At 45.4% G+C, this 25,090-nt stretch overlaps 1 protein-coding gene across 10 annotated transcripts in view; it reads right to left on the bottom strand.

Moving 5' to 3' along the window:
* Positions 1–25,090, bottom strand: part of AKAP13 (A-kinase anchoring protein 13) — a 176,368-nt gene that overhangs the window by 9,486 nt on the left and 141,792 nt on the right. For all 10 annotated transcript variants that reach the window (XM_054169118.1, XM_054169120.1, XM_054169123.1 and 7 more), the window contains 16 exons: positions 23,771–23,876; positions 17,573–17,744; positions 14,422–14,489; positions 13,049–13,115; positions 11,800–11,935; positions 9,727–9,839; positions 8,484–8,630; positions 7,629–7,879; positions 6,896–7,021; positions 6,686–6,803; positions 5,408–5,656; positions 3,149–3,225; positions 1,637–1,818; positions 1,469–1,551; positions 971–1,150; positions 103–267 (listed from right to left, as the gene is read on the bottom strand). In XM_054169118.1, coding sequence (XP_054025093.1) covers positions 103–267; positions 971–1,150; positions 1,469–1,551; positions 1,637–1,818; positions 3,149–3,225; positions 5,408–5,656; positions 6,686–6,803; positions 6,896–7,021; positions 7,629–7,879; positions 8,484–8,630; positions 9,727–9,839; positions 11,800–11,935; positions 13,049–13,115; positions 14,422–14,489; positions 17,573–17,744; positions 23,771–23,876 — 2,240 coding nt within the window. The remainder of the gene's footprint in view (positions 1–102; positions 268–970; positions 1,151–1,468; positions 1,552–1,636; positions 1,819–3,148; positions 3,226–5,407; positions 5,657–6,685; positions 6,804–6,895; positions 7,022–7,628; positions 7,880–8,483; positions 8,631–9,726; positions 9,840–11,799; positions 11,936–13,048; positions 13,116–14,421; positions 14,490–17,572; positions 17,745–23,770; positions 23,877–25,090) is intronic.

Here is a 25,090-nt window from a genome sequence, read left to right as displayed (position 1 = left end):
GAGAGGAGAAACCCAAACCAGCAGCTGCTGGAGCCCCTCTGAAGCACAAGGACACGACGAATGTAGTACTCAAGTGGTGATGCCACATGTGGAACTACTCACACTTGGAGGCATTCATCTGATGACTGTCAAATCCACCAAAAGTTTCTGCTCTTCTAGGGAGAAAGATGGGGCCAACTCCTCCTTCTTGCTCCATGGCAGTGCTGCTGACCTGCTGTCCGAGGGCAGTACCCAGGCTCCTGTTCACCAGATCTTGCAGGAGTTCAACTGATAAAACCCAACAATCTCTGTTAAAGACCACCTCAGCCTTTTGAGCCATTTTCATCCCTGCCTGAGCTCAGGTCAGGAATTCAGAGGCTTTGCTGTACTAAGAAACCAGGTTTCTATGACAATAATATGTACATATTCCTCCTGCAAAATCTCTGTCTGCCTGACCATTTACTCCAGTTTCTGGCTTACACCTTCTCCTCTTCCTGTAGGCAACACTGATGTGCTCTGACAACAGCATTTAATCATTTTTAGCTTCCCCAAAAATCACATCAGAAAGTTGCCCAAGTCCATCTACCTCTGCCTTTGTCAACAGACTCCCTTGTTCCTCGCAGGCACCACGAGGGTCTGCTGGAAGCCAAGTCCCTCTCTCACACCTTCCTGAGGCTGAAGCACAGCACAAGCCTGGATGGTCCACATTTCAGCCAAGGTCAGCAGGTCTGTTCCTGATCCCAGGGCAGATTTGGTGCACAGTTGTTCTCTGTGCTGGCTTCTTTTCTGGCCTCTTTCAACAGCCTTCAATATCTGCTTCCTTTCCTGGTCCTCATTACCAGTCCTTGAGACAGTACCACGAGGGGCAGTGTCTCCTCATCTATGCCAGACAAAGAGACTTCCCCTACAGAACAGAACTGGTGCTTTGATGACCTCACTGAAGGTGGGTCTCTTGGATAGTGTAGCTCATGTGTCACCCTGACTTGCTCACCTTCATTAATTGCAGTTTTCATAATGGCCTCTCCTTTTGGTGCCTCTTCTGTGTTGGCTCTGAAGAGCAGCCTGGAGCCAGGCATGTCTTCCTGCACAGAGCTGTCGGCCATGTCCCGGAAGATCTTTGACTTCTCCTCCAGCAAGAGGAGGATCTGCTTATCCTTCTGCTGAAGTTGTTCTGTGGGGATCAACAGAATAGGGGAATGAGGACAGAAAACAAAGCCTCGGCAAGGGAAGCGGAGTGATTCCTGAGATACTGGCCCCATCTGCTGGAACCTGATGATAACAACCGTGCCCTGCGCAGCCCTGCACGGCAAGGGCACCCAGCAGCCTCAGAAGAACAATAATGCAAGCAAGAGGGAGTGCAAACAAGGGCTGTAATTATTTGCTGGCTGCAGGACACCCACTCTTTTGAAAACATAGTTCAGCCACAACCCCCAACCCAACAATCCTCATACATTTTCCCAAATCAGCTCTCTCCCAGGCAGGATTTTACCTTTCAGTCCTCTCACTTTTGCATCTGACACTTTCTTTTCAAACTCAGACTCACAAGGGATTCCTTCATCTTCATCTTTGCTCCTGGTCAAGAGAGATGTCTCAGTTAGTACCAGAACATTACCAGGTGCTGAATCACCTGCCTTGCCAGAGCAGCTCGGTCACTTACATGGTGTTCATTGTGTCTTGAATGATCTGTATCCAGCCGTTGCGCTCCTCTTTGGAGCTGGCATGGACCTCCACCATTTCAGGGTCTTTCACACCCATACTGATCAGGAACAAACCCTTCTCTTCATGAGCCACCTCTCGCACAATCAGCTTTTTCAGAGAGATCACAGTAGATTTCTGGTCCTTCAGATGGAAAGAAATGGGTGAGGAGGGGAAGCAGCGCCAGTTCCCACACGTAAACCAGAAGTGAAAAGGTCCCAATAGCCACACTGCTGCCTCTCTCAGGCTGCAAACATTTTCTGAACCTCCTGGCTAATTAAAAATATAAATCATTTTAATGTGGTCAAGGAACAGGGAAAGGCTTGCTTTCCTCCATTACTCCTGTAGGAAAAGCAATTTCACCTTGTTCCATTTCAACAAAGGAATAATTTCAAATTGACTTTGTGGTTTTACAAACTCTACCATACTTTGCTCTGACTCGAGCAGACCTTTGATCTCCTCTCCTCCTGCCCACACTCTGTCATTAGGATCACAGCTCCTCAGTGCAGCTTGCTACCACCTGCTTCACACACTATCTTCCTGATCTCTCCCCAGGATGGAGTAACATCTTGTTTTCAAAACCCACAAAACGCCTGCTGCTCTCAGAAGCTTGCAGCTGACTCCTCTGATGGAGAACACTTCTGTGCGAGACGATCTTCATTGTGTGCTATGGTCTCTGTGTAATCAGCCTACTCACTTCAGATGTCCCCTGCTGTTGTGTCATCTCCCTGTGAGTCAGCCCCTTTGTGCATTTTACAGGATGCTACTACTGGGGTGATTTGGTAGCTGTTCACTAGCAGGATGTGGGTGCACATCTGCACTGGAACTGTGCAGATCCTTGGTGGAGCTGCAATAACAAACTGTCAGCTTTCAAAATGTTCACAGAGTGGAAAGGTCATGAAGTTCAGTCAGTCTAGACCATGCCTGCAAGGCTACAGCCCCAACAGACTCAAACAGGTCCTAGGTTTTCTTCAGCAGGTCACTCTGCCTAGCCCTTTGACGAGGCCTGTCTTGAGGAGCTAATGGTTCTGGTCTTGTGCATTACAAATATATTCCTCAGCTGTGTTTTCAGGTTGTTCTGTTGAATTTATTGCAGTGGCATTCCATCCCCTGCACCCCCACTGAAGCTCCCAATGCATTAGGACATTTTTCTTCTGCTAAGATTCATTTTTACAATGTTTGCATTATCCCATTGCCCCCTCCCACCCCAATCACTGCTTCAATTTGCACAAACTGAAAAGGAGTAAGTGCATCAAGTGACAGGCAGGTTTCCAAGGCCCATTATCAGCTGTGCTAAGGCACTGCAGAAAGGGGAGGTGGGGCATGGAGACAGGTTTTCAGTCAGAAAGAATGGAGTCTGCTCAGCAATCAAAAATGGTGCAAGCAAGAAAATGAAGTTGTTCAGCAGGCACAGCACACAACAAGGGTCTCTCACATCAAAAGAGGAGGAGAAGAGGAAAGGTTGAAGCCTTACCAGTGAGGCAAAGACATACTTCTGGTCCTTCTCCTGAAGGAATATGAGCATGTCAGAGAGGAGAACAGCCTGGACTTCTGCAAAAGAAAAAGCACACCAGGGCTTTGTAAGCACACAGCTCGCTCTGAAACAGGTTTCCTTTAATAAATGAGGAACAGTAGGGCTGTGTTTGCAAATCCTGGAAGCAGGGCCAACCTTCCAGGTGACAGGAGGAGCCAGGGCAGCTCCTGGGGATCCTTGGTCAGGTTAGGCCTGAACCAGCTTTGTTTTCAGCAGAAACCTGCAGGATTCTCTCTGATCTGTTGGAGCAGGAGTGCTGCTTTCCAGCCAGATGCCTTCCAATGGTTAGGACATGGGCATAACAGTGCAAGCTGGAGACTCTGTCAGAACAGAAGTGCTGTTTTCTCAAATGATATTTTAGCCCTCAGGCAAAATATCTGCTCAGGAAGTTTTGGGATTTATGGTTCCCTTGATGAGCGGTTTGCGGAGTGTAAATTATCGTGCAACAACAACATTTGTCAGCTGCAGTTTCTTTCCCAGGAAATACTGACTTCAGGAGCCACCACTGCTTCTGCTCACAGATAAACAACTCTTGTGTGAGATGCAGGGCCTGGCTTTCTTTCACGGGAGAAGGAAGCACATAAAGCCAACAGAGGGTTTTAAATCCGAGTACAGCCTTTTCCCAGCGTCCACACACAGCCTTCCAAGGCTCCTAATGACATCTCATAAACTTGCACAGCAGCTACCAAGTAAAGTGCCCCACCCAGAGCCCTCAGTACAAAGAGTTTTTGTGTAATGTACTTGGGAAATCTTGTGACAGAGAGGAAACAACCCAAAAAGTTAAATCATCCCATGGGTAATTCCTTCCATTCCGTTTTGGGAAGGCAGGATCCCTTCCAGATAAAAGAACCACCGCTGCAAAATGAACTCCGTGCTCTGGGAGGTTTGCAAAAGTCAGCTTTGGACTCCATTCTCCTCTGTCATCTGTGCACCTTGCAAGAGGGGAAATGCTAAACTCCTTTTAAGAAAAGATCTTCCTGTCCTTCTCTGTGCTCCGTTTCAAATCCTGCAAAGCAGCTGGAATGTCTGAAGCAGCTGCTCTCTCCCTGGGCTCTGCAGCTTGTCTGCAGGATCTGCTTTCAGTGGGAGCCTGCACTACAGACAAAGGTATGTCTATGCATGTCTATGATTTGGAAATGCAAAGGCAGCCTGTCCTTATCACGAGGTTGCACAACAGCAGTGTAACTTGCCTCATCCATCATCTAAAGTCACTGGTAACCTTGGGTGCCTAGAAACCATCTGTAAACTTCCTGCTTCCAAAACCTCAAAATAAATCAACTCAACATGGAATTCCAGGTTGTCACTGCCTCCCTGAACAGCACCAGGCTACCAGTCCCCATTCACACCCAAGTATCATGCTTTAATCAGCAGATAATGGAGTGAGAGAAGGAGAGTCCAGCCTTCCTGCCAAGCCTGAGACACAGCCCTGTCTGCTCTCACTGCTACCATGGTCACAACTGAAGCCCTCCTTGGGATAGTTCTTGTTTCTTTCAGTAGAGAACTAATATGCTCAGCAGAGCACAGCCCCCTAGGACAAACTACTTCCAACTGATTTAAAAAAAAAGGCAATTGAAAAAACCAACATTGACCAAGCAAGAGGCAGCTACAGAGACATCAGAGCCTCTCCTGAACAGTTTGCGTCAGCAGCTCAAGAGGTTCAAGAGCAACAAATACCTGGGACACATCGCCAGAGTCCCTGTGAAACTGGGATGGTCATGGTGAGCCCAGGCAGCCCTACTGCAGGCCTGAGAGGAAAGGCAAGGCAGTGCTGCTGGTGGGCAGAGGCCCTGGGAAGCTGAGGTTGGGATTTGGATTCAGCTTCCTGGAACTGCTGCGCACGCACGGCGCGAAGATCTGACTCACTGCTCGGGGCACCTGCAGCCCCATCACGTTCTCCTGGCCCTAAGGACCTCCCAGCAACTCCACTCCTTGGCCGAGGCAAGGAGGTGTCACTGCAACCCAGGCCCTCAGCTGGCATGCAATGCAGTCACCAGGAGGAAAAGCAGCTACCTATCCCCCCAGAAACACCAGGAGCGATCAAGAGGAAGGGATTGTACAGCAGGGGGAAAGCCGCTGTCAAAACCTGTCAAAGCAGAGGAATGAGCACAGACTGGAGACAGCAACCTGAGGACTGATGCTGCAGCCCGAGAGGGCCAGCAGAGCCGCACCCTGCGCTGGCGGGAGGCAGGCCAGGCTTACCTTTTAAGCGTCCGGCCGCGCTCTTCAGTGCCACAGGCCCGTCTCGGATCAGCTTGCGGTGCCTCAGGTCCTCTCTTGCAAACATCTGGCCGCTCTTCATCCTCATGATGGACTTGCTGTCCGTGCGGTTGTAGATCTCCCCCAGGCGCATTTTCTTCTCGTAGTTGCTGACTTTGCTGTTGACCGCAGCAATCACGTCTTTGACGAGGTTTAACGACTGGGTCAGGTCCTCATGCTCCACTTCGTTTTCTTTGGGCAGAAAGAGAAAGACCTCGATTTCAATTCCATCCCTCTGGATTCCGCCTTCCTGGTTTTACATCTTTCCCTCCTCTTCACAGAATCCTAGAATGGTCTGGGTTGGAAAGGACCTCCAAAGGTCATCCAGTCAACTCCCTCTGCAGTCAGCAGGGACATCCTCAACTAGATCAGGTTGTGCAGAGCCCTGTCCAACCTCACCTTGAATATCTCCAGGGATGATGCCCCAGCCACCTCCCTGAGCAACCTGTTCCAGTGTTCCACTACCCTTGTGGTGCAGAACTTGCTCCTAACACCCAATCTAAATCTGCTCTTCTCTAGTTTGAAGCCACTGCCCCTCACCCTATCACTACAAGCCTTTGTAAACAGTCTCTCTCCATCCTTCTTGTAGGCCCCCTTCAGGTACCCTTCTCCTTCCCCAATTCCCACATTATAACATTTAATACTTTCATGAGTCAGGCTGCATTTTTATCTCTTCAGGAGAGTTTCACAAACCCTTTCACATATATGGTTGAGGACTACTCCAATATATCACAGAATCTGTATCACCAAATACCAGGTTGGAAGGGACCCCAAGGATCGTCTGGTCCAACCTTCCTAGGTAATAGCAGAATTGAAATGAGCTGGCCCAGCATCCTGTCAAGATGAGTCTTACAACTGTCCAATGTAGGGGAATCCACTGCTTCCCTTGGGAGAGGATTCCAATGTCTAACTTTCATACTTTGTATATGAAACAGTGTAGATGAAACACACAAATCAATCACAGTTTTTAACCTACCAACAAAAGCAAGTTGGGAGAGTGGAGTCTGAGCATGCTGCAAACAGACTCAAAACAATTAAATCAAGGCAACCAAGTAACTAATCCTAAATGGAGATATGGAACTGAGTTATCTCATTACAGTGGTGTGAGACAGCAAGACTGATGAGTTGGTCTAAGAAAATCTGCTTCAGCTGATTCCTGGATCCAGGATAATTACACTGGATGAACGAACACATGCTTAGACTAGAGGAACTGGCCCCTACCTTTGGTGTACTGCAGTATCCTTTGTAGAAGAACTGGGTACTTGGTGATTCTCTGTGTAACCAACAAGATACATTCAGAAATCCCCAGACGCCTCACCAGGGCGCTGCTCATCTTTTTCTACAGAACAAAGATAAACGTTTCAGTTCTCCTGCAAAGCACTCACCAGAGTGGACATCATTTCTCCACTGACTTGTTCCACCAGGTCCTACCTTGACAAATGCCTGAAACCTCTTGTCCTTTGAGTAGAGATCTTTGAAGTTATTCACTGCCTCGTTGTGATGCCCGCAGAATTTGCCGTAGGTTTTCTTCATTCGCTCAGCATTCTCACCAGAGAACTGCAAGACATGAGACACACAGATCCAACCTGCACTGAGCTCCTGCTGTGACACTCCAGCACTGCCAGCCAGTCTCTCAAAACAACTTGATGAAATCAAATTAGGCCAAAGCATCCACGACCAAGCAGGTAGCTCTTTAGGAAGTAAAAACCTCAGTTTGCGACTTGCACTAAGTTCACACTTAGTGCAAAATTTGAGCTGCTACTCACAGGGCTTAAAGCCAACAACAAGAAAGTGCAGACAGGCAAAAAGAAAAGTATAAAGACCCCTCCAGTTAAACAGCAGGGCAGTAACTCAGCCAAGAAACACACTGGGCACATTGTGCTGTGCGCTACTGCCTACTCTCCAAGCTATGGTTAAACCTTTCCGTGCCTTTCAGGGAATGCCTCTCTTCCCCACAAAACAAACTCAACTGATTTTCATCATTAGAGCTTCCCCTGATAGAACAAAAAGTGCTTTACAAAAAACAGGCATGGAGATTTTTATGTGTGTGAACAGTAAAAGGTGCCAGCAGCTGTGATTATCTAGTAGGCATAAACAGGAGGGAAGGAAGAGTGCCTGGTTTCCAGCTGAGCTCTCAGAAGTGCAAACATTTTCCAGCACTCACTTGGTTCACTAGGATGTCACCTATCCTCTTGATAACAAAGTTCTTTTCACTCTTGTCTGCCAGTGATTCCTTCTTCCTTTCCAGAATTCGTTGGAAGAAGTGACTGTGGATTTGCAGCAAGTTTTCCAGGCATGGAAAGATCTTGTCCACCACTTGTTGATCATACTGCAGTTCCTCCAACATCCCTGCGCTGTACACATCATTCATGATCTTCAAGGTGCGGACATGATGCATTTCTGTCTGCATCAGCTCTGTAAAGGGGGAGGACAAGGTCAAAACCAAGGTCACTGGAGAGTACATAGGTGTACAGTACAAGGAAAAGCTTCTCTTAAGTGGCTTCAGGAAATGTCATGTCAGGTATTGAAACATCAATCAATAGTTTATGTGTGGGAGAAAGAGAGGGGCAGAGAAACACCACCAGAGGGGCAGCTTTGGACATTGCTCCTGAGGTCTGAACATTTAAACACTGTTACCTGCTCCTTCCTAACACCTCACTGCCAGCCTCAACATAGAGCACTTTTGCCATACAGGATGGGCTTTGCATTCTTCAGGAGAAGACTTCCTAGCCATCCGCTCTGCTGTAATGGAGTTTAAATGCCATCAGCAGAAAAATGAGGAGAGGCAGTTTCTGGGGTTTGGGGTTTTTTTTTATGCCTTCTGGTTATATGAAATGCAGAAAGCAAGCTTTCACAGAACACTTTATGTTTCTAGGAATTTCAAGAACTGGCTTCTGAGGAAAACAAATCAAAGTTCCTGTTCACAAAGCTCCTGACACAAAGCTTCCCAAACTCATACTTGCAACTATGTCAAGAAGTTATCGACACTGAGTGGAAAATGAAGCTGCAGGTATCTCACCATAAATGACATCTTGCCGTTTGACAACATCTTTGTTTTGCTGCTGCAGGAACTTGCTGTCAACTACTTGGCTCCAGGATTCTGCCTCCAGTTGCTTGGAATCTAATTCCAGGTCTCCCATCAGCTGCCCTTCGTTCATGTCTGCACCTTTACAAAGCAATGCACCATTAGGATGTGGGTAACTTGTCTCATCTGAGATTCATTTGTTTGGGCTCTCTCATCACACATCGTCCTTTACTGACACAAAAATGATCACATGAAAGTAAACTATTTAAGGAGCAGGTTAGTAAAAGCACTTTGAAAGGTTATTTGAGCGTTTTTAAAGGTTACTTGCTAGCTGCACCAAACGAGCTCACCATTTTCACCCATACCAAATCCCAGCTCAAATAAAAGGCAACAAATTCTTTATCTGCAATGCAACAACATCACAGATAAAGAAGACAACACAGCACCCAGGTGGTATTCATTTACATCAGGGAATCAAGGGAACTTAGAGCCATCTGAGATCAATGTTTTCACTGTTAGAAAGCCAGAGCTGATGCAGGTGGAAGTGACCACCACCCATTACACACACACACACACACACACACACACACATGTGTGTCTTTTAAGAAGGAATGCTCATTTGTGCAGGAACTGGGAGGTTTTGTCTAATCACCATGAGCATGGCCTTGTTTAGTCCTTAACAAATTAAAGTAACTCTGCTATTTTCAGGTAAATGTTGTCTAAGGTATAAAAAAAACCCCTGGTGATACCCTAAAAAAAGCACCATAGATTAAAAAGAAAATAACATTAAACCCCTTAAGCAATCAGCTTAGCTGACTTCCCTTCCCAACTCCCCAAACTAAACAGAGTACTTCTAACTTCCCCACTCTGGGGAAAACCACAAAATGCAAGGCATCAACATGAAAAAGGTGACAGAGTGCAAACTTTGTGGCTGTATGAATGGGCCAGAGGTGCAGGATGAAAAGAGGAAATGTTGGTCCCTGAGCTAAATTCCAAGTAACTCAGCTGTAACTGAAACCTTCCAAATGTTTTTCCCCCAATTCAACAAGCTGCAGAAACCATTTGGTGGGGCTTTGGTTTAGTTTTTCCGCCCTAATATTCTGAGCTTGAAGTAAATGCACTTCAATTGTCCATTAGAAAGGAAAAACCCTTGGTGAAATGCCAAGATGGGGTCTCTATTTCTGTAAAGCAGCACTGAGAGCTTCCTTTTGCCCTAAGTGCCATGGGAACCGCTTACCTTCATCAACCAGTGACTCCATGGACTCATTCACCCGGCTGATTTTATGCAAGGAGTCTGTTGACTGAGACAGGAATTTCCAAGTGTGTATTAAGTTGTCATCATTCCCAACTCTGCAGGGAAACAGAACACAGAGGAGGGTTTATGACACAAAAAAAAAGACCCCAACCAAATCTACTCTCAAATACACAGAGGAAATGCACGAGAACATGAACTGAAAACCAAACAAGTGCTGCACTGTTATGTATAAAAATGGACTTCCATTCATTTTTCTAACTAATTTATTAGTTTTCTAATGACTAATTAATTTACTAGTTTTCTAATGGGACTCAACAACCTGTGAGATCTGAGTGATCTATAAAGAATCACCCCTGATGTTTTATAAATGGGAGCACTCTTTTCCATTACTTTCCATTTTACAGTCCCTTCTCTTCCTCCTGGTCCCTGGTGTAAGCACTGCAAAAATGCAACACAAAAGGCTATCCAAGAGCCTCTATGGCTAGCTCTGAGAAAGAGCAGAAAAAGGGACCAAAACTGGTTTTGCCATGAATAGTCACCAGGACATACAAACTGTGCAGAACATGTCCAGAACTTTACTTTGCTTTAGTCAGACCTCACCTGGAATACTGTGTACAGCTCTGGACCCTTCAAGACAGGAAGGACAGGGACCTGATGGAGTGGGTACAGAGGAAGCCACAAAAATGATCAGAGCACCTCTGCTACAAGGACAGGCTGAGGGAGCTGGGGGTGTTCAGCCTGGAGAAGAGAAGGCTCTGGGGTGGCCTAATAGTGGCCTGCCATTACCTGACGGGTACAAGAAGGCTGAGGAAGGGCAGTTTGCAAAGGCCTGCAGTGACAGGATAAGGGACAATAGTTTGAAGTGAGAGAAGAGCAGATTTAGATTGGATGTTAGGCAAAAGTTCTGCACCTGGAGGGTGGCAGAACACTGCAACAGGTTACGCAGGGAGGTGGTTGAGGCCCCATCCCTGGAGATATTCAAGGTGAGGCTTGACCAAGGCTCTAAGCTATCTGAGGATGCCCCTGCTGAGTGCAGTGGGGTTGGACTAAATGATCTTTGGAGCTCCCTTCCAACTCAAACCATTCTCTGATTCTGTGTCACTCCCATGCTGTGCTGAACTGCTCAATATGCAGGCAGTGTAGGAAACATAAATGAGATGTTCTTCTTTGCTGTTGTTTGGGTTTTTTGTAACTAATTATGTACAACACAGTCCTAAAGCACCATAAAAACTGAAGCTCTGCTCTTCTACCCTATCCTTACACACACAAAAATTAGTATTATACCTGAGCTGCAAATGTGTGCAGCCCAAGGCAAGGGAATTTCCTCCTGGAGCCCAGGAGCATCTCTCTGAAGCAGTCTTGAATATAACCAACACAGATGCCTCTCAACTCATGCCATGACTAAACTACCTCAGAAACTCAGATTGTGCAGAGGACAAGTGATGGTATCATACATAAGGCGAACAAAGCTGGGGAGGGGTTTGGAGCACAAGCCCTGTGAGGAGAGGCTGAGGGAGCTGGGGTTGCTTAGCTTGGAGAAGAGAAGGCTCAGAGGAGACTTTATTGCTCTCTACAACTCCCTGAAGGGAGGTTGTAGCCAGTTGAGGGTTGGTCTCTTCTCCCAGGCAACCAGCACCAGAACAAGAGGACACAGTCTCAAGCTGCACCAGGGGAGGTTTAGGCTGGATGTTAGGAAGAAGTTCATCACAGAAAGAGTGATTAGCCATTGGAATGAGCTGCCCAGGGAGGTGGTGGAGTCACCATCACTGGAGGTGTTTAGGAAGAGACTGGATGGGGTGCCATGGTTTAGTTGATTAGATAGTGTTGGGTGATAGGTTGCACTTAATGATCTCACAGGTCTTTCCCAACCTGGTTAATTGTATTATATTGTATTGTATTGTATTGTATTGTATTGTATTCCTGCCTTTGTGATCCTTTTTGTGCCTTTAACACAAAGCAGAGTACATGAATTTACTTTTAATGAGATGTGAATTTCTCTGTGCTGGCCGTGCCAGGTAATACACAGGTAGTCAGGTGCGCAGGGAGAGGCCTTACCCTGCAATGTTCTGTATTGAGACACTTTTGGAAAGAGCTGCAGTCTGCTGTGACCTCCTGTTGTTGAATATCGAGGTCACGGTGTTCTCATCAGGGGCAAGGATGGCAGAGCGAGGGCGCTCCTTCGGCTGGGAGCCTGCAAGGCAAGGGTTGGAGAAAAGTCAGCTTCGTGCAGCTGCCTTCTTCACTGCAATGGTGATGACTTAAACTAGGCTCTGAAGTTCACTTCTTTTTCTCTCCAGAGACATCACCTGGAGATCTCAGCTGTTAAAACAGCTGTATGAAGGAAAGAACATCGACCCCTCTGCAGAACTGCCTGCACTGCTCAAGGATCTAGGTGAGATCTGCAAGTCCACAAACACACATTTGGGACACTGCCTTTAATTTCACTTGGTAAATTATCACATGCAGCAACCTGCTGTGGTGCTGTTTAGCTTCCCTGGGTCTGTCATTGTCCTTCTGGTCACACTTTTTGAGAAAGGTTTCCTATGAGTACATACCAGAGAGAAATGCTAACCCTCACCTCGCTGCCCTATCACACACCTGAGACTAAACTTTTCACATCATTTCCAGACCTTCCCTTCTTCAAATCTTTTCTGCTTTCTGGAACAATACTTCTGAATTTCAAGATAAATACCATTTATATCACAAAGTGGCTCCATATAGTGATCTCCAAGCTATAACTAAATCAGCTTAGCAAATTATGGCACTACCAAAGCCCTGTGGGCTATTTGCCTCTTTTTCATTGCTCTTGATCACAATGGGTAGCTCTCCAGTGTATATCTCAGTGCAGTCAGGAAAAGCTTGTTTGCTCCTCCTAAATGTCAAACTTCCTGGTTTTACTACTACAAACCACAAGATTATTTAAGTAAAAGGAAAAATAAAGACTAGTATTTTAACAAGCATCCTCTCCACTTGTAACCATTTCTGTAAACACTCCTAGCTGGATTCTTTCCTGTGTCAGACACCCATGGACACAGGCTGCACTTGCCAGATTTTGTGGGCTGCTCAGCTCTACAGCAGTCATTCTGCAGCTGAGATGACTTTACATTTGCTTGAAGCTAGATGAAGGCTGCAGAAGTGGGTGAACTGTGCAGCTTCAGCAGAGCTCCTGAAAGGCCAAACAGTATTTTTTTGTGCACAGAAGAGGCTCTCATCCCTGCTCTATGAGAAACACTTCCCTTTCATAATATTGAATATAAATTGTCACAGCAGATACAAAAGCAGAGGGGAAAGGAAGTTTTCTTACTTTTGTTTCTCATGGTGACTGTGGGTAATGAAGAGGTATCATGTGCCTGCAGCATCCCTCTCTGTGGCTGAAAGAAAAAATGAAACTCACTGTAATTTATTCCTCCCCTCTCCCATCAGGCTGTGCCATGTAATTAACATTTTTCAAAGCTATGTTTTTTTCCCTGAATTCTTTCAGAACAGATCAGTTCTCTGCTGTATATTTAATATATGTATACATAAACCCCCAAAATAAACAAATTCACACACACAAATACACAACCTCCCCCCACCCCCCAGATGCCATCAACAAGATGGGCACAAGAACAGGTGGAGAAATGTGCAGAGAAATAGGAAAATAACCAGAGAAAGTGCTGACAACATTGAAGAGAACTGAAAAGCTTGATTGTATCAACACTAACATGCTGGGAGAACCACAGTGCAGAAGAGGTTCCTCACTGCACCATTTGAGGCAGGCATAAATTTTCTGCATTCCTCATATATAACATATCATAGAATCAGAATTGTTAGGGTTGGAAGGGACCTCAAGGATCATTTAGTTCCAACCCCCCTGCCATGGGCAGGGACCCCTCACACTAGTTCAGGTTGCCCAGGGCCACATCCATCCTGGCCTTAAAAACCTCCAGGGACGAGGCTTCCACCACCTCCCTGGGCAGTATGCATTTAATAGATTTCATTCTGCATTAGACACACATGATGCTGCATTACACAATTATGATGCTGCACTGCACGGTCCCAGGGACAATTTGTGGATTAGAGAGTCCAGAGGAGGCTACAAAGATGACCTAAGGGCTGGAGCACCTCTGGTATCAGGATAGGCTGAGGGAGCTGGGGTTGTTCCGCCTGGAGAAGATTCCAAGAGGAACCTTACAGCTGCCTTCCAGTACCTGAAGGGATCCTACAGGAAGGCTGCAGAGGGACTTTACATGAGGGTGTCTGGAGACAGGACAAGGGGGAATGGTTTGAAGCTGAGGCAGAGCAGGGTTAGACTGGAGCTGAGGAAGAAGTTCTTCAGGAGGAGGGTGGAGAGACTCTGGAATAGGCTGCCCAGGGAGGCTGTGGATGCTTCCTCCTTGGGAGTGTTCAAGGCCAGGTTGGATGAGGCCTTGAGCAGCTGAGTCTAGTTGAGGTGTCCCTGCCCATGGAAGAGATGAATTCTAAGGTCCCTTCCAACCTAAGCCATTCCATGATTTAATGAACACATGGTTCTGAGGAATTTCAAGAGAGCTCAGAGAAATTATTCTCAGTAGCACAGGGGCTGAAGTTTTTTTCCAGCAAGCTGGAAACTTTGGGGCGTAAGGCACAAGATATACAACATCTGCATGGCAACTTGTTTATAAACTTTGTTGATTCAGTGGAGCAGAAATCTCTTACCTTCATTTTGACCTTTGCACAAGAAGAAAAACTCTCCTTACAGCCTTTGTGAACAATTGCATTGCAGTCTGTCAAAAGTAAAATGAAACAACGACCGATTAAACAAAAAACCCACCAGAAAACCAGGTCAGTTTTTGCTGTTAGCAATCCAAACTGTTATCTTGCACAACTTTGGGGCATCACTGTGGTTTCCATGGGTAGCTACAGATACTGAGAGACAGGCAGCTTTCCTAGTTGATTAGCCTTTTGCTGCAATTTGTCCTCATGGAATTTAACAGCAAATTCTGTTTAAAAAATATAATAATAGTAATACAAAATAAAATCAATGCAAGGTTGTGTTGCCAAGGTCCTAATGGATCTTCAGCTCAAAAGGAGAGAGGACTGAGTTGTTCTTCTGGGAAAAAAAAGCTGAAAGCAGAAGGAAGAGACAGAATCAGAAGGCAATGGTAGGGCCAATATTTTGTCTGAAAACACAAACCCTGTTCTTATCAAGATAAGGATCCACAAGACAGGAAAAGAGCAGGAAAATTCATTGACATAACCTCAGACACAGCATAGCCAAGATCTGCAGTACAAGAAAGTGCTACTGTACTACAGGATGATCAGAACAAGTAACAGAAGGCTCTCCCAGGTGACCATGTCTGTGAGGTTGGGACTTCCTCTTGAAAACCAGGCTGAAGCCACTGCTTTGCTTCAAACCCACAACATTTACCAATGCAAAGAGCTTTAACACCACCCCAGGCTGCAGACAGACCAGAGCAACAACCGTGCACCTTTGTCAGAACCCCCTGGCTCTGCCCATGAACTCTGCCAGCAGATTTCTGGGAATCAAAGTTTTACAAAAGGATTAAAATTGATTTTATCCCCACCCCCCCCAGTAAGTGATCATTGGATTTGGAGCTTTAACTCTGCTGACAAAGGAAAGCTCACAACTGAAATGCTCACAGACGAGACCGAGTAGCTTAGGGGAAACCTGTTATTTCCACTCACTCATGGCAAGACTTAACATTGACATTGTAAGTGCACCTCATGCTGTAAGCATCCAGTTCTGAATTATTTCTAGAAGAAACATGAAAGGAAAAATTTGATGCCCAGAACAACAAAACATCCTCACATTCCTAAAACTTCTTGTATTTGAGCCTGCTCAACCCAAGGCAGTAATTCTGATGCTCTGAGAGAGGCAAGGCTAAGGCCACAGGGCGTTGCTAGTCTGTTGCCATCTCACAATTTCCTGTGCAAGAAAGACAGAAGAAAGAAACCTGCTGCTTCTTGCAAAACCCACAAGCTCTATCACTTTTCACATCAAACAAGGAAGAGGGACACAACCTGCTTCTGGTGCATGAAAAGAGGCAGTGAAACAATTCAGAAGCATTAAATTCACAGCCAAGCCTTGAAAGCCTCTTTGGTATGCATCACTTCATAATGATTGCTTTTTTCCAGATTAAAAAAAGAATGGTTTCAGGTACATTGTTCCTCCAACTCTTCAGCAGGCAGGAAGTTGGCTGCATGTCCACTGTATCACCAGTATTAAAAATAAAACCCCCAAGAGATTCCTTTTCACATCACTGATATAAAATAAAATAAAGCCCAGGCAGTGAGCTACTAAAAATGAGGTGTTTTTTTTTTGGTTGCCTGTTTGTTTTAGAACATGCTAAATCTTTCAGCACTTGGGACACTAAATTACAATGATCCAGCACTTCAAAAGGCATTAATAAAATGTCATCCACAGGCAAGACAGAGCAGGGATGGCAGCAGTAAAGCACTGTCACTTCTGCAGGAAAAAAGATTCCACACCACCACCAGAGCAACAGAGCCTCTGCTGCTGGTTATCAGTCACTTTCCAGGGCTGATTGATGGCTGATCTTAATATGTGATGGGAAAAGCACCACTTTCAGCTGTGAGTTTACAACATGGGCCCTGACCAAACTTTCCTTGTGGCATTCATTTTCTGGCCAGTGCAGAAAACTTCCAGCAATTTTCTATTGCACCTTGAAAGATGATGAAAGAACATCAAAAACATGTGACACTGTTGGATTGCTTGAACTCATTAGGACACAGAGAGTTCTATCAGGGCATATTTGATTGTCTAGGTGGCTTTAGAAGCTGTTAAGAAAATAGAAGTGGAAAAAGGGAAAGGATACACTTGAGAGCTTGTAATTGTTGGTCTTCCATTTCCCATCAGGCTGACACAGAGCGTGTCTGATGCAAACAACTTGGCTGCAATCTCTTCTCTTCCAGGAAACTCAGAACTGGCGTTTGGGATTCAACTGGCTGCTCCTTCCCCTACTCACTGGAGAGGTTTTACACGCTGCTCATGCACCAGAAGGAGCAGACAGAGACAGAGCTTCCTGCTCCAGCCTGGCAGCCCTTCCCATCCATGCTTCAACTCATCGCTAGGCTTAGTGGAGTCAGAAAATAGTGAGGAGGAGAGAGCCCTGGGGAAAGGACATTTTTGCCTGCATGGTCTGTAGCTTGGATTGCTGTGTAAACCAGACACTGTTCTGGATCTGACCACACAGACACTGCTGAGCTTATGGAGCTACAGGCACGAGTAACTGATGAGAAAAGAGAACAAAACCACTACTCTCACAGACGCTCTTCGCTGGGTTTCCTGTGCTGCCTGCACTGTACTGCACGAACGTCACATGCACACAGGTAGCTGCCATTTGCTCTGTGATGCAGTTTCACATACAAAGGCAGAAGAGGGCTGGTGTTCCTTTTTGTATCTTGCTGTTCTGACTGAGGGCTCACTGAAGCAGTGGCTCAGAGAACTGAAGCAATACACTCCAGATGGATGGAACATCTTTTTTTATTCGCTGTCAGAAATACCTCTTGACAAGCACCTCAGCCCCAACCCATAACAGGCAGCTGAAATAACTACAATCCTCCAGCTGACTGATAAATCCCAACAAGCAGGGGCACAAAACCCTACTGGGATGTCTGACAATGGGCTAGGAAGGAGGTTGCAGAACACCTCCTTGCAGCCACAACTCATTTCAGTGCAAGTTCCACAAGGCAAGGTGCTGCTCTGTGAATCACTATCTCCAGTCTCCATCCCAGCCCACATCCTTAAAGCAAGAGGAAATAAAGCAAAAGGTTTGCATTTCTCACAGGAAACAGAAAGAAGAGGGGGAAACTATCTCTGACTTACTTGCACAGTAGTACGAATCCTTATTGAAAGGCTTCATACAGTGGTAACAGGTTGCTTGGGCTACAACAGAGGTTGCAGTGAAGAGATGTCCATTTAACAGCTTCTTATCTTTTTCCTTCTCCTTGGAATCTTTGTCCTTCTCTTTAGTCTTCTCTTTATCTTTCTCTTTCTCCTGCCGAGAGAAAGTGAACAAGAGCCTTGTGATTTTCCAGTTCTCTAGCTCCAAATCCTTCAGTGCTTGCCTTTGGCACTCTGAGGATATCAATCTGCACACACCTTAACAGTAACTCACGTGTCTGCACAGCTCTCTGTTAAGAAAAGCCAGCTTGCAGCCCCCATGGATGTGGATTAACATACCACTGAATCCCTTCTGCACAGGGATCTCCCCAGCACAGATGAAATGGAGTCTGTTCTAATGGCAGCTATTTTCTCCCACCTTTCTTCTGCATTTCCTTGGTTTAGTGACTCCCCTCTTCTCTTCTGGGCTCTCATCAATCTCTTCAGCACTCTCAATGTATCATTTGAAATGCAACCACCACATGTAATGTCTATCCAACCTTCAACACAGTTCATTTTTAAGGCCAGCTCCTCAGACTTGTGCTTTTCAATTGCATTTTTTAACGGAGAACACAAGCTCCTCCTCGGTGCCTGCACAGCAGCACAGACAGGATATTTCCACCTCTGTTTTCTTTCTGATAAGCAACTTTTTCCTTCAGTTCTATGGAGCTCCAAGTAACTATGTGAAGCTTTTTAGGGAAATGGGTCTTTCACAAACTCTCTAACTATGGCATCACAGGAAGGCTGAGGAACAACAGCAACACCATAAAAGACTGTCTCATCTTCAGCAAGCCGTGGTTGAACCTCTGGACCACTCAGCTTTGGAAAGATGACAAGCACAGCCAGCTTCTCAAACTTCTAGCAGAGTTTCCCTTACCTTTCTATTGCTACCTTAGACAGAAAATGCTAAATATTAAATATTTGAAACATTTCTCCCCCTGCAGCCTTTGGTGGATCTGGAATTTTCCCAAAGCATTTTTTAAGGGAACGCCAGAGAAGAACTCCAACCTGAATTATAGCCACCATGGCACATATATTTCATGTGCCACCCTACAAAATGTTTACCCCACAGTTCAGCTCCAGAAGTGTGTTCTAACTGTTGATGCAGATTTCACAGCATCTGAAAGAGAAGCTTAACCAGAAACTGATAAAGGCTTCTGTGAGCTTATCTTCCCATTTGGTTATTTATATGCCACGTGCCCTCTGCTCAATACTGTCACAGCCTAAATATCAGTGAGCTGCAGAGCAGCCCACGTGAGCAACTGCCATGAAGCAGTTAAATGAGGTATTGAGCTCTGCAGTCACCAGCAGGGAAACTTTAAAGACTTTGATGACACTCAATTAGTAACAGCCTATGTTTTCCCCTCTCCCAACACATCCCAGGTAAAATGCCAACATCAGAGTCTCTCCATGCCAAGACTCATGAAAAGAAAGTCTACTTACTGATCCTAAACACTATTTTGTTCTGCAAATAAGAAAAAACAGGAGTGTTACTGTATGGAATAATCCTGTGTGAAGCAGAAAATCTGCCAGGAAGAGTTTGCTTTCTGGCAAATCTTTGCCTCCTTTGAGCTATCAGCTGGAATCACCACTCTACATAAATCTCCAGAGCCTCAACCTGCCCACCACCATTAACCATGTCCAGCCTGGCAGAAGTCAAGAACTAAAACACACAGCTTCTACCTGCCCACCATTAACCATGTCCAGCCTGGCACAAGTCAAGAACTAAAAGTCTCCATTTTAGCCCTTGGCTCATGATATCAAATTGATGCCTGGAGTGTTCCTTCACTGCTAGAACCCAGGAGAAAAGATCACTCTGCACTCAAGGCAGATCCTGCAATTCACACGCTTAAAAAGCTGAAAAGGAGATTCACCATCCCCTGTTTTAAATTAATCTGGTATTTAATGCAAAGTCCAGTAATTCTAGCCTGAAATAATATCTTGTCTTCATAAGAATCACTGCAAAAAAACCTTTTTAATTAAAGCTGAGCAAGCCCAGGAAAAAACAGGAAACGAGTGCACCACTTTGAAGGAGGAAACAGCAAGCTTCAGAGAGGGGCTGCCAGCCATGCTGCTGAAATGCAAGGTTTTAAAGTGAGTTGTTTTTTCTTTTTTTTTTCCCTCTGTGGCAGTCAATAGAACTTTTATTTGTTTTTAAAGGACAGTACAAGAAAAAGCAGTTTTCCTGTGGTATCAGAGCTGCCAGTGTGACCTGAAGCAGAGCTTCAAGAGCTGAACCCGCGCTGACAGACACCGCAGCTCGCTTGCAGGGCCCCCTAAGTAACACTGCAGGCTGCAGCAGCAGACCCTGCTCTGAAATAACCACAAAGCTCTTACCTCCCAATGCTTCAGTCCTACCAGCTTCACTGTTACTTGAGGTACTTCAGCAAATCTATTCCACTTTATCGACATCCTTCCCCTGCAGGCAAGAGAGCTGCTCCCCACCAGCATCAGCCCATCCCGACCGGCCAAGAGCCGGCTGGGGGCAGCAGGCAGAGAGGAGTTGAGCAAAAGGGGGAGGGCCACAGGATTGCTGCTGACTTCCTTGAAGACGATTTTAGAGACTTTGCTATTGCTTTCATCTTGCCCTACCCCAGCCTCCACTGCTAAAAAAACCTCCCAAACCTAAAAATACAAGCAGGAAAGGATGGGATTAACACTCGAGAAGTCGCAAGTCAGTACGAGACCACCCATTTAAATTTAAGGCAGAGAGGGTGATAAATCAGACCCTCAGAGGGTGATAAATCAAACCCTCTGTGAGGCTTGAGAGACAGAAAATTTTAACATACCTCAGTGTTGCTAGGTAGTATTTCAGCAAAGTGCTGCAGAAGATTTCCCAGACAGAAAGGTTTCACTTGTTTGCACTCCTCACACAAACATTCCCCTGACTCCCAGTCCTCTCAAACCCTTCAAACTCTTCCTACAGACACCGCTGCAGCACTGTCTAAGAAGTGCCCAAGCGAAGGAAAAGGAGAAATTACTCCTGGTGGGTTTTGTGTCGTCACTTCCCAGAAACTCTGTACCAAAAATGAAGAGTATGAGCAGCTATCATTTTTTTCTAGCTGACACATCCAGCACCTTTCAGACTTCAGAAACGTGAAGCAGTGCATGCAGCTGATTTCAACAGACCCATTGACTAATCCCCCCCCCAAACAACACAATGCCAGCCCATAGGTAAATGAGCCCAAACTTCCATCAGTGTCCTCTCCAAAACCACCTCTTTATATGCAGGATGAGCTTGTTTTTTAATCCACAACTGTTTGTTTGCATCGTTTTCATAAAGAGCTGCTGCCACTAGCAGGCTCAGAGGGGCTCATTTTGTGGTTCACCTCGTGGTGCGTTGCTGAGGGCTTAGAGAAAAGGAAAGAAAAATTAGCTGGAAAGAAGCTGAAGGCTGTCTCTCTCCTGACAGCCAGAAAGCAGCACAAACCAACTCTTCCTGTCCAACTTCCTCTTTCAAGGGTGGTTGTTTTTAACTCTTACAGGTTTCCACCAGCCATAATGCTTCTGAGAAGTCAGTGTTCCCAAGAATCTCCGAGTTGAACTCTTTACATGCACAGCTGAAGCCCTACACGTGAGTGTAACACAAACATTCCCCTGCCAGCAGAGTAGAAATTGTAGTTGTCAGTAAAAGTAGCAGGATTGGTATGAGCTGCATTTTTTCTAGTGCATATTTTTCTAGGGATTTGGGAAAAAGTCTTTATCATCAGCCTCAGAGGCAATAATAATGGAATTGGTTGTGATGGAAAAGACCTCTAAGATCGAGTCCAACCATCAACCCAACACCACCATGGTCATTAAACCATGTCCCAAAGTGCCATGTCTGCACATTGCTTGAACATCTCCAGGGATGGTGACTCCACCACCACCTCCCCTGGGCAGCCTGCTCCAGTCCCTGACCATTCTTTTCACATGAGTATTTTTGAGGTATTTTTCCTCCTATGAAAAGTCTCCCCAGAAAATTCCACCAGATTTTACACCTGAAAATGCCTCCAGCTGCCTTTAAGGATCTACAGAAGTCTGTTATCTCAGCTCTTCACCTGATGAACTGAAGGCCTGACATTTAGTACACAGCTGAACAATTGCTGACTGCAGTGTTTGGTGGAACTTACCTTAGTAATGAAATCACTAAAATCAGGCTGCCCTCATTTAGCAAAAGCAGAGCAAATATCTCAAAGAATTTCTGCTTTATTTTCTTCCCTGTCCCAATTAGATCTCTTAATACCAATCCAAGTATCTCTTTCCAGTTCTTGCTCTGGAGATTCTAAGCTGGAAGCTAAGAACCAGTTAATTCCAAGTCTCACTGACAGGCTGCTCAAAACAATCCATATCTTCTCTGTAGAGATTTGCACAGAATTTTCCATGTAAACAGCTTTTTGTTTTATTGTATTGTATTTTACATTGAACTTTCTAGCAGGGAGCAGCTCAGCAGCTCTGAGTTGCTGGCACTTGCAGCTTGCATCTTTAAAGGCAGATCCATTAAAGAGGAACTGTGTGCTAGGATGACTGATCTCACAACAGCTGCTACCTCATTGCAAAGGTGATGCAATCTTCCAAAAATGTGCATCTAAATGTGTGCTGGACCACAAGACTCCATCAACCCAACTATTTCAGAGGAACACTCAGGCTGAAACATCAAGTGCTTCTGTTGGGGGAAGGCTAAAATCAAGTTTGCTTGTGCAAATGAAATGAGACCCTCCCATACATGCATGCTTCAACCCAGCCTGATTCTGTGATAGGCACAATGTTCATTATGCCATATTGTCACAGAATCATGGAATAGCTTAGGGTTAGAAAGGACCTCAGAGATCATCTACTCCAACCTCCCCACCACAGGCAGGGAAACCTCTCAACTAGACTCAGCTGCTCAAGGCTTCATCCAATCTGGCCTTGAACACCCCCAGGGAGAATGTATCCACAACCTTCCTGGGCAACCTATTCCAGAGTTTCACCACCCTTGTACTGAAGAACTTCCTCAGCTCCAGTCTAACCCTGCTCTGCCTCAGCTTCAAACCATTCCCCCTTTTCCTATTGCCAGACATCCTGATGAAAAGTCCCTCTGCAGTATTCCTACAGGATCTCTTCAGCTATTGGAAGGCAGCTCTAAGGTTCCCAGGGAGTCTTCTCCTCTTTAGGCTGAACATCCCCAGCTCCCTCAGCCTGTCCTCACAGCAGAGGTGCTCCAGCAGCCCTTGGATCATCTTTGTGGCCCTCCTCTGGACTCTCTCCAACAGCTCTGTGTCCATCGTATGCTGGGGATACCAGAACTGGATGCAGTGTTGGAGGTGTTCTGTTTGCTATACAAACACTCATCAGACTAGCTAATTAGATGTCTCAGGGCCTTTCCAATAGTCTTTAGCAACACATTAGCTACATATTACCTAACTATGTAATACATATTGCCCACTGTGAGGTATGGCACTCTTGGCTTTTGTCAGACAAGATAAACTGTGCTGAGATTCAAATGAAAAATGCAACCAAGCCAAAGCTCCCCCAATATATCTATCTTCAGGGAAAAACCTAAGGCAACAACAGTCTGTCTTTGTGAAGTGTTCAGCATTAATGTAATTATTTCTGCAACCAATGATGCTCCCAGGAAATTCACCTGTGCCAAGCCGAGTTTAATCTTCAGCAAATTAAATCCCAGGGTTTTAAGGATGGGAAAAAGAGGGAAATATAAACATTAGCCATCACTAAAGGTCATGGCATAAGCATCTTTGCCAGCAGTGCATAGGAACTTGGGAGCAAAGGTAAAAATAAAAGGGGAAACACAATATGCCCTTTGGCAGCCAGTGCCTTCTTACACCTTCTGTCCTCATTTTAATAAGCACTCTCAGGTTCTGTGGAAAATAGACCCATCAGCAAGCCATAGCTCATGATATAGCACAATCTAGTCTCTATGATGCATGAGGAGGAGAAGAAGCAAAACCAGGCAAACACATCTCAGATGCATTTCATCTTTGGGGTGCTAAGATTTCCTGTGTAGCTTTTCCCTATAACCCCGCTAACAAGAAGAAAGAAGCAGCACAAAGAGTCAGGCACAGACATAAATACCACCCTGTGGCAACACACTGAAATGCAGAATTCATCTCTGCCACCTGTGGTCATTTTACAGCTGCATAAATCACAAGCAGCACTTACTTTGCTCTTCTTGCTGCTGGACATTTTATTCCTGAGGTAGCTGAAGGTGCGGCTGACTTTCGTGACACCTTTTCCAGTGGGGACACTGCTGCTTTCTTCAGATATGCTGCAATCAAACAAGAAAGAGGCTGATTTAGTTATCTTTTTCTTTTTCCCTCCCAAAGCAGCTATTAAATGAATAGATATAAATAGTTAAAGGACAAATGAATTTATTATCTAATGGGTTGCCTTACAGTGTTATACAAGAGAAGGCAAAGTGAAGACAAAAAGCCAGTCCCATACTGTGCCACAGTGAAGACAAAAAGCCAGTCCCATACTGTGCCACAGTGGAGACAAAAAGCCAGTCCCATACTGTGCCACAGTGAAGACAAAATGCCAGTCCCATGCTTTGCCATACATTTCAAGGAACCCTTTCATATTTACAGGCAACTTCCATTCCCAAATCCTGCCATAGCACCCTCTGCTGCTCCCCTATCCAAACAGCCACTAACCAGCTGGCAGCAGCTGCCCATTTACATGGCCAGTGCTTGCAGATCACAGTCATGTAATGACTGATATTCCAGACAGAAAGGGACAGACATGCAGGCTTCCTTCAAGAGAAATCTCCTTCCAGAGAATGCCACTTAATGAACTCTGCAAAGGCAGTGAGTGTCTTGAACAGAAAACATGCTGTCTGCAAAGCTTCCCCTGAGAAATGACAATACCAAGTAATAAACAGCAATGGTTATTTGTATTAATTTAGGCATTGCTGAGAGGCCAGATATTTTCTGACAGTCCTTACATGCACAAGCCGATGACTTCGTCAGCCTCTATGGAAGAATAAGAAATTACAGAGGGGCTTATTACTGCATTAAAGGAGAGGACACAGTCTGTCAGTGGGAAGTACAACGCAAAGCAAAAGCACAACAGAAAGACAAATGAAATGAAGGAGAAGAAAACAACAGTGAGCAGAGAAGGAGAGCCTTCCAGTCAAGAAATAAAGCTGAAGCTATCAGAGTAACACAGAGATCAGACACCTGGCTCCTCTGGTGCCACAAACATCCTTCCTCCAGGGAAGCACTATGAAAGGTTATCTCCTCCCTACAGCTTGCAAGGATGAAAAGAAATGCACAAACCCATGCTCGTTTTTGGCCTTTGTTTCAGAAGCATAGAGAGAATCAACCAAAAGGAGGAACAACCACTCTGAGTGTAAAATATAACTCAGAGTAAATGGATATTGTTTGACAACAGACAATCTGATATGTTACTAGCTCTGGGTAAACACAAAGTCCTGTCAGATATAGTACCCACAACAGACTTTCATAGCCTATCACCTAGAAT

This window comes from Dryobates pubescens, chromosome 17 (genome assembly GCF_014839835.1).
Source record: "Dryobates pubescens isolate bDryPub1 chromosome 17, bDryPub1.pri, whole genome shotgun sequence".
NCBI lineage: Eukaryota > Metazoa > Chordata > Aves > Piciformes > Picidae > Dryobates > Dryobates pubescens.
Note: the sequence above shows the minus strand (reverse complement) of the source record. Positions and strands in the feature narration are given on the sequence as shown.